Source organism: Paramisgurnus dabryanus, chromosome 11 (assembly GCF_030506205.2).
Source record: "Paramisgurnus dabryanus chromosome 11, PD_genome_1.1, whole genome shotgun sequence".
NCBI lineage: Eukaryota > Metazoa > Chordata > Actinopteri > Cypriniformes > Cobitidae > Paramisgurnus > Paramisgurnus dabryanus.
The window spans coordinates 28,599,483-28,609,751 of record NC_133347.1 but is presented as its reverse complement, the minus strand read 5'-3'; the positions used below and the strand labels follow the sequence as shown (position 1 = coordinate 28,609,751).

Below are 10,269 nucleotides of genomic sequence, written 5' to 3'. Positions count from 1 at the left end.
AAATGTGAGAACATAATAAAAGAAAAGCGCACACTGATTGTCAACACCACTCGCCATCTTCTAACATAATTTTATTGTGCATTATCAGACAATGTAATGAGGGAGGGAAAAGAAACCATTTGGACCTTATTGTGAATAAATAGACAACAGAAACATTAATTTCATCAGGAACAAAAAGCCAATACACACAGAAAGAATATAAATGGGTGAGTCACATTTAATTACAACCCATCTGTGAATAACAGCTGTGGTGTTTCACAGCACTAGAAAAACATGAAGTACTGAAGCACCCACACAACCTATTCTGAGTGTTCATTGTTCATTATTTTCCCATTTGGCCTTTAATACCTTATGCTTTATTAATTTAAAGAAGGCTTTATTAATATTATAAATGTTCGGAGCAAGGTCTGTTTTAAACAAATGTAAAAGGGAATATATCTCCATAATTTGTACACATTACAAGGAAAAATTGCCAAACATATATTTGAGGGCAAGTCATATATCCTCCTATTTAACTTAATTAAACCGTTATTTCTTGCTCTACCATAAATAACTTCCAGTTTTTTGTTATATTTCAGACTTATTTTCACTGAAATAACTAATAAACCATATTTATCATCTGGGTTCACACAAAGTATGTTTCACATGAATTAATTTTTTTTTTTGTTCATTAAGATGTTTTAAGTTCAGCACTCTTAATGGGGGTTAAACATTAAAAAAACACTAAAATAAATAAAAAGTAAAGTCACAAAAAGACATAAAACAACATTAAGTTTCCTTAACTATACTGTATATCTATTTAAATATAATTTGTATTTACACCAAACAGACAAAAACATTCAATTTAATATTTGTATAATTCATTCAAACAGTTCCTCTTACGTAAGATTTACATTATAATTTTCATTCATTTTTGGTAGCATGTTCAAGTTTTTAGTCATCAAAACAGGAGTAAACTCCAGCTTGATGTAATAGAGAGCATTTTGAAATTAGGGTCGCGGTTCCTCCCGGGTCCAATGCATTTCCCCTTTGATTATGATGTTTTTTACAACCCTCCTTAAGTGTGCCCTCACCCCTTCCCTTTAAACCAACGGCTCACACAGAAAGATTGAAGAAGGTGGAAACAAAGCTAACAACGTTTCCATGCTGGCTGATGACATCACCGTCTTGATGTGATCTATAGGCAGAAGACAGTTTGCATGCATTTGGAGGAATTTTTTTAAATGTCTAGATATGCAAAAAAAAAAAAAAAAATATATATATATATATATATATATATATATATATATATATATATATATATATATATATATATATATATATATATATATACTGAAATAGAGTTCAAGTAAACTTGTAAAATGCATGTTATAAATAATCAAAAATAGTACTACTTTGGTTTACCATGTACCATCTGGAATGTGAAATTCTCAAAAGTACAGCAAAAAAATAGTCTGTTGAATTTTAAGGGCAACATTGCTAACATTTTACTTACAGCAGGAGAACTAAATACATAAAATAAAGAAGAAATGAAAACAATTTTTTTACATACCTTAAACACATTTTGCATAAATTTTCATGTACTTAAAGGGGACAGAGAATGGAAAACCATTTTTACCTTGTCTTTGTTGAATAATGGTAGTCTACCCACATTCACAAACATACAAAAAGTGTTAAACATCTCAGTCTCATAGAAATTCCTCTTTTAGAAATGTCAGCCAGAAAACGGCCCAAAACTGATGCTTATGACATCACAGGCATCTCACTGCCCCTCCACTTTAAAATAATTGGCTAAATTTTTTGAGTGGCAGCAAAGTCAGCCAATCAGTAATGAGATTGCAAGTTAAGCCAGTAGGGGGAGCCAAATAGGTGCAAAACCACTTGTTTAAAATCCCCCACCCTAATAGAGCTATCTGAGAGAGGTTTTTAGGAAGCTTCTAAGGCATTACAGACCCAAACAAAACATGTCACATTTTTTCTACATGTCACATCACAGAACAAGGATAAATACCCCATTCAATCATTCTATGTCACCTTTAGTAGACAAAAACAAAAGAGTTTTGTTTTATTTTGTTTAATATCTTGTTTACTCACCAGCTCAGTGTTTCTGCCCTTGTTGCTGGGCTCACATCTCATTGGAATAAGAGGTGGGCTCAGCCTGACCATACACTCCTTGGTGGTAGCCTCCGCCTTCGTAACCACCACCCTGCTGGCCATAGTCTGGCTGGTACCCGGCCTGAGAGCCAGTATAAGGGTCTTGCCCATAACCTTCCTGCCCATAACCTTAAAAATACATGAAAATATACAGGGCTGAAATCAGCTTAAATTGACATATCTTAAAATATATCAGTGCATTGTTTTGTCTCACTGTGCACATCAGTAATTTTTTTAAAGGTTTGTTTGTAGAAACTACTTAAATGTCCTACTTAAACTACTTAAATTAAGTTAGGATTTTATCTTTGCCCACCTTGCTGGCCGATAGAGTCTGGGGCTGGCTGCTTCTCTCCAGATGCCATATAAGTGCCAGAGAAGGCTGCAAGCCAGCCTGTTTCCTTGAATATGAACCACAGGTTTCCTGCCCAAAGCACCAAATTACAGAACCCAAATGCCTGCAAGAACCCGAAACATGAGTTACTAGTTACTTGCACTATACATATATAAAATGCATCTTTTCTATGTACACAATAATAAAAAATAAAAATGTTACCATAAAATAGTTATTGTACAAATCACTCACCTAAAGGATTATTAGGAACACCATACTAATACTGTGTTTGACCCCCTTTCACCTTCAGAACTGCCTTAATTCTACGTGGCATTGATTCAACAAGGTGCTGAAAGCATTCTTTAGAAATGTTGGCCCATATTGATAGGATAGCATCTTGCAGTTGATGGAGATTTGTAATTATTCCAGCTTTGTGACATGGTGCATTATCCTGCTGGAAGTAGCCATCAGAGGATGGGTACATGGTGGTCATAAAGGGATGGACATGGTCAGAAACAATGCTCAGGTAGGCCGTGGCATTTAAACGATGCCCAATTGGCACTAAGGGGCCTTAAGCATGCCAAGAAAACATCCCCCACACCATTACACCACCACCAGCCTGCACAGTGGTAACAAGGCATGATGGATCCATGTTCTCATTCTGTTTACGCCAAATTCTGACTCTACCATCTGAATGTCTCAACAGAAATCGAGACTCATCAGACCAGGCAACATTTTTATCAGTCTTCAACTGTCCAATTTTGGTCAGCTTGTGCAAATTGTAGCCTCTTTTTCCTATTTGTAGGGGAAATGAGTGGTACCCGCACTGGTCTTCTGCTGTTGTAGCCCATCCGCCTCAAGGTTGTGCGTGCCGTGGCTTCACAAATGCTTTGCTGCATACCTCAGTTGTAACGAGTGGTTATTTCAGGCAAAGTTGCTCTTCTATCAGCTTGAATCAGTCGGCCCATTCTCCTCTGACCTCTAGCATCAACAAGGCATTTTTGCCCATAGGACTGCTGCATACTGGATGTTTTTCCCTTTCACACCATTCTTTGTAAACCCTAGAAATGGTTGTGCGTGAAAATCCCAGTAACTGAGCAGAACAGCCATGCCACGCTCAAAATTGCTTAAATCACCTTTCTTTCCCATTCTGACATTTTCAGGAGATTGTCTGGACCAGGACCACACCCCTAAATGCATTGAAGCAACTGCCATGTGATTGGTTGATTACATAATTGCATTAATGAGAAATTTGAACAGGTGTTCCTAATAATCCTTTAGGTGAGTGTATATGTAGATGATATCAGTATTTATTTTAGCAAGTGTACCCACCACAGATGTGTTTAGGCCAGACACCACAGGTTCATGTATTTCTTTACAGTGATTTTCCTCACGGTCACACGCAGGAATGAGATTGATAACCTCATCGGGGTCTGTGGCCCTCTTGACATCTGAAAGACCTTTGGCCCAAGCTGATGAACTTACCAACCACATAAAAGTAAAAACAGCTGTCACTACAAAATCCTACAGAACAAGAAAACAATAACACACATTATTAAACATATTTGTTCATTAAAATATCAAACTCATCATAATTATATTTTAGGTATTGTAGATATTTTCTAAATCAAATTTTAACTGTGCAGTTTTTTAATTTATATTAAATTTCTGAAAGCCTGTATAAGCCAAGATGTGTTGATGTATATACACTAATAAAGACTAATATCGGATATTTTGCACAGAACCTAATTATATTTAACCCCAAAACATTTTAATAATACGATTCATGAACTGGGAAATCTACTTTTCTTTGACCTTTTGACATAAAAGAGGTCACTGTTCTAGAAATACAGAACTGAAAACTAATTGAAACCAAGCTATCCAGATAGTTCTTTTACGATTTCTAAGCTTATCTGATTTTAGAGACATTAAGTCTCAAAGGCAAAACATCAATGCCTTATGTTGCCTGATCTTCCCAAACTGTCTACATAGCATTCCAAAGAATTCAGTGCTGGATTATATGTTTGTTCGAACTGGATTGTATGGTTAAGTATATAATTAAGCAATAAGTATACAATAAGTAACTTACTGTAAAAGGATTTAAATAGCGTGGTGCTTTAGTTTGTACCAAACAAAAATTTACCACAAAAGGTTTAAGAATCTGCCACTGAAACACCAGTAGTCATAAGAGTACAAAACGTTAGTATTTAAGTACAATGCGGAAATAATACTTCTACCCAGAATGCAATGTACAATGACATGGTTTTCCAGACTCTATTGTCTACTGAAACTTGGTTTAAATGTTAATTCCAATTTTAGGTTTATAGTAACGCGAGTAGTTGAATTTAGTTACTTTCCACCCCTGTGAAACACTATTTAAAAGTTATTGTTTGGTATCATAGAAAGTGTACTGCAAGAAGACTCACGGCCTGAGCGCCTTTGTTTCCCTCACGGTATTTCTCCAGGAGGAAGACATACACGGACATGGCTGCCATTGAGTAAAGAAAGGAAAAGACACCAATGGTGACGAAGAACTCTGCCGAGGAAGAGTTGTCTCCCACCAGGAAGAGACGCTCAGTCTCCTCCCCTTTACATGATGGAGCATCAAACCACACCTGGTGCAATCTGTGAAGACACATAACGTTATTGCATCTAGATCTGTGTGCTTGCACTTATATGTGTGACATGGGATTATGTTTGTTAAAGGGGATGATAATAAAACACTGACCTGAACGGGTAGCCAAACTCAACCTCGATGTTCAGATTACTTTCTGAGCGATTACTACACTCCACACTGAGACGAAACACTCCTGAGTATCCACCACAGGTGGCGAATGCAAAGATGGCAAAGAACTGAGACACAGAGAGAAAACGTTGCATGTTAATACTACCAAAAGAAATAATCAGTGAGAATGTTTCAATTAAACAAAGAGTGACCACATTTGAAGTGTGCATAAGTGATTTCATTAAACTATACAAAAAGTTACATTCGGTGTTATCCAGTTAGCATATTGTAATGAGATGAGTGTCATGGTTATACATACTTGTATCATTTACACATTTCCCATCTTTTATCCAGTTTTCCTGGCCAGGGCACCTGATGTCTAATGCTGCCTTCACGTGCTATCGTAATTATGGTAAATACCAAAATCCCACTTGGAAAATGCACATGAACACCCCTCATGTGGTATTTTCCACTGGGCAACTCGTAAAATATTTTGATGCCCGAGTTGCCGAGATGAGATTACCTTTGACCTTTTCAAAATGGCAGAGAGCAGCAGCAACGTCGTGAATGGTTGAATGACAACAAAAGCAATGGTAAATACCAGTTCACAAATGGAAAATGCACTTGAACACAACACGCTGGTAACGACCAGTTCACAAATGGAAAATATCATCTTTCCCATAGCACGTGAAGGCAGCATTAGACCTTAATTCTCATCTATATTGTTTTTGGTATTAATTAGGTTCTCCTGCTGTCTCTCATCTCTGCAATGTATAATGACCCTGATGCGGGGCAACGTAGACCCATCCGTAGATTAACCGAGCGCATGGTGAAGTAAAACATTGACGTGTTGTGCAAATGAGCAGTGAAACCCCGGTCACACATTCCATTTTTGTCACAGGTGCCTTGTGCCACCGCACCTTGCAAAACACACACACACGCATGCACGCAAGCACACGCACGCACACACACAGATCAGTCAATCTGTCAGTCAGTCAGAGTGTATTTACCATAACCTCCCTTCACTACAGGAAGATCTGGCTATTAATCTTACTAAGGTGCTTTACCATCTGTCACTACACTACACTGACACAAACACACACGCACGTACGCACACACAGAATATATATGGAATTAGTTTCTGTAGTAATTTTTGTTGTTTATTAATTATAAAAAAATATTACCAAAGAAATCTACAACATTTTTATTTTGGAGTCCATAGATCTACAAAGACTGAAAGTATTAAATCTATCTTACCCAAATCCTTAGTCTAGACCAGGGGTGCCTAAACGTTTTCCTACCAAGAGCCAAAAATCAAACCTGACTGCGGGCCGTGGGCCGAAAGTAAATGTTGCTGTGTTATATTAAAATGAAAGTTGCCCTGATATATATGCACACAATAAACAGATTCGGTTATGCAGAACATGTGCACAAGCAGAAAGCAGGTGCATGTATTTAGTGCGACTTAGATATAACAAAGGCATATGCACTTTTAAAATGAAGGATCCTTAAAAGTCATAAAACTCCTTTATTTTAAGAGTGCACTCTAACAATTGGTGCTAAATTGCACTAAAAGTGGTTCATTGGCTTTAATTGTAGGGGAACCACTTAAATGCACAAAAAAACAAGGGAATAAAATAAAACAGTAGTGATGACAGATAGATTGCATGTTAGCTGACATTAGACCCTGGATGTTTGATTTTCAGTGTCATCTTACAATTCTTAAAAATGTGTAAAGTGTATAAAAATCACAACAACATAAAATACATGTTTTGACAAACTAATGTAAAAAGATGTTTAACTATTGTAGAAAAGTGTGTAAAGTAAAATGCCATTGTTCAGATTGCAATCACTGTAGTTACTCACCCATTGTAAGACTTTAATGAATCCTAATGGCTGTTTGACAACTGTAAACTGCCCAGATGCGACCAACTGTAAAACAAATAATTTTGACAAAACAATTATTAATATTCAGAACCTGACATACTAAATAATAATAACCTTACGATTTCATTTGATATTCTGAATGACAAAAAGCCTTGTTTGATCAATATGTTTAAAGGCGGGGTGCATGATTTTTGAAAAACACTTTGGAAAGGGAGTCCGGCAGAGTACCAAAACACACTTGTAACCAATCAGCAGTAAGGGGCGTGTCTACTAACCAACATCATTGCCTGGGTTGCGTATGTGTGGGGCGGGTCTATCAAAAGAAGGTCCAGATTCTATTGGGGTAGGGGCGTGTTTATTTAGGTGATTTCAAATGTCAACATTGGCTTTCAGAGATCATGGACCCTGCCTCTAATTTGGATACTTTTCTACTGTCTGTCACATTATGGGCCAGAGGTGCCCAAACTAAGTTGGCTGCAATGACCTTAAATTTGGCCCATCATGCCACGCGTGATAAAAAAGGATAAACGTCATTGATGCAGATGTTCATATTTCTAATTAAACATTTTCTAAAATGTAACATTTTTGTTTTATTTGTACATTACAGAAATTTTAATTGAAATTAAATGCAAGGATCTAAAGTGAATCCATTTTTTTTATGTACCTGCATACTTTAAGGTGTATGGCATGCATCACGAAACTCAATGAAGTCTGGTACTATAGGCTAATAATGGAGAGGTCGAGGCATTGGCACAGAGACAAAAGGAAATTTTAAAATGATTGGCAAAATTATTTCTTTTTTTAAAACAGTTACCTTTAAAAATAAAACCGCATTGGTTATGCATAAACAGAGTAATGTATGCTTATTTATTTTTAAATATTAATTTTAAATGAGGAGAATCAGGGCAACTTTCATTTTAATATAACACAGCAACATTTACTTTCGGCCCACGGCGTGAGATGGTGCCGGGGGGCCCCAGTTTTATGACATTTTATGAAATACATTAATTTATCATGAATTCTGTGTACCTAAAAAAATAAGGCTACCAACCAAAAGCACTACTTTTTGTATAATTTAATGTTTTTTTTTTGTGTTAGAACAGTTTTTTGTCACAAATTTTCTTTGGGGGGCCGCTAAGGAATGCACGTACACAAGGGGGGGGGCGCACGCTGAAAAAGTTTAGGAACCACTGGTCTAGGCTAAGGATTTGGGTGAGATAGATTTAATACTTTCAGTCTTTGTAGATCTAAGGACCCCAATATAAAAAGTTGTAAATTTCTTTGGTAATATTTTTAAATAATTAATAAACAACAAAAATTACTACAGAAACTAATTCAATATATATGTTTATAATATGCTTATTGTACGTTTTGCTTTAGGCTACTGTATTTAATTGTATGAATATGTTTTTTTGAAAGAATAATAATAAAGGCCACATTTGGTTACAATCTTTGTCAATCAAAATAAAAAAATATCTTGGACCGTTTTCTGTCATTATCGTCAAAACGATCCATGGACAGCACGCGACAGGAGAGAGGGCGAGATTAGAATTAGTCAAGCATTAGAATTAGTCAAAGCCGCTTATCTCAACGTCTCCTCTCTGAAAGTGCAACTTGCGAGCATTTGCAAGCTACAGTCCGTTATATCTGATCGCGCCTCGGGCATAAAGCCAGCGAGCAGTGCCGCGTGCGGGAGAATGCGACACACTGCAGTCTGATGCAGTAAAAGCGTCAGACAAAATCTTCACTCGCATTGCGCTTTAAAGTCCATTCCGACGATGTGACACCTCTTGTAACACAGACTCTGACACCCCTGTTCTATCATAATGTGAAACCGTCATACGCCATGTTTAAATAAAAAATAATACTGGTATGTCTGAATCGTGTTTTAGCGTAACAGTTCCTTTGAACGGATCTTTACAATCACCCGATTCGCCTTGGGCATCGCTCAAAAAGTCAATTTTGTGCGGGACCATTTAATTTTAAACACAGTAAAATATGTTATATCATTATTTACACAGATTGTTTATGCGCCAGTATATTATGCACCCCAAAGTTTTATTCCAAAAAATCTTATACCATAAAATCTGTTCGATCGAATCACTACAAAAGAACCGGTCATACATACGATTCGCTCAAGCATAAAGCATCAATGTATATAAGATAAATAGCCTGGAGCAGGTTATTTTTTTTATAACATGAATTAACGTTTTGCATGAAATATGAACAGACAGATTTTGATTCATATGAGTCATGTCGACGTATATGCACCTTACTTGCGCATTAGTTTAGTCGTTCTCACAAAATATATCCCATCTTTCAAAAACACCACGGCATGCGAAGCACCCTTCGGTTATTTACCTGTTCACACGATTTGTATTATATTTCGTATTTTTTCTACCGCAAGTCTTAAAGGTGACATCCTATTCGGACGAAAATAAACGATTCTCTGAAAGTCAGTAAGGTTTCTCGAGGTATTTTCTTTTACACTACGTTATTCTTACAGTTAATATATATATTCAAGTTATTGTTCGTCTTTCCTTAGGCCTATACGCAAAATGAAAGGCGTTTGCAGTATATTGTAAAATGTATTACACGAATAGCTGTGATTTAAAGCCCTACCTGGTTGACAACATCCATCTTGGCAGCCCTGTTGGTGATAAGAGGATTAGACGTGCTGAGGTAGAGCGCCGTTACATCCGGGTCACAACCAGAGTTCCACTACAGTCCACTACTACACTACACACTATTATAAGCTTAGCAGCACTGCTCTCTGTCTTTAAGGCATTAACGTGACCGATTAGTATAATCTATTGGTTGTTAAGATATCACGCTTTTCTGAGGAAATTTATATTTAAAGGATAATCAATAATAATAATTATTAATCAATAATGATAACTGTAATAATAGAGGCGCTGCACGTCTAATGAGCTTAAAAGTTTCAAAATAATGGTTCATTTATTGTATTAGCCATAGAACAGCATACGTAAGGAATCCGGGAGCACGTCTTAAATAGAAATAAATACATACTAATTTCTTCATATTGATTACGTTTCATATGTTACAATAAACACTTGAAAAAGTACAACTCAATTTACTTTATATCACTCTATGGGATAGGTTGCTAGGATGCCAAAAATGGTTACTAGGGAAATGAAGTCGAAATTCATTT

General features: G+C 36.4%; 1 protein-coding gene across 1 annotated transcript; it reads right to left on the bottom strand.

The window, feature by feature from the left end:
• Window positions 1–37: 37 nt before the first annotated feature.
• On the bottom strand, window positions 38–9,853 carry sypb (synaptophysin b). The gene is made up of 8 exons (XM_065247696.1): window positions 9,720–9,853; window positions 7,077–7,142; window positions 5,214–5,338; window positions 4,912–5,110; window positions 3,818–4,009; window positions 2,468–2,609; window positions 2,095–2,283; window positions 38–1,177 (listed from the first exon to the last, which is right to left on the bottom strand). The coding sequence occupies exons 1-7, from the start codon at window positions 9,735–9,737 to the stop codon at window positions 2,126–2,128; spliced, it is 900 nt and encodes a 299-aa protein (XP_065103768.1). The 5' UTR covers window positions 9,738–9,853; the 3' UTR covers window positions 38–1,177; window positions 2,095–2,125.
• Window positions 9,854–10,269: the final 416 nt, after the last annotated feature.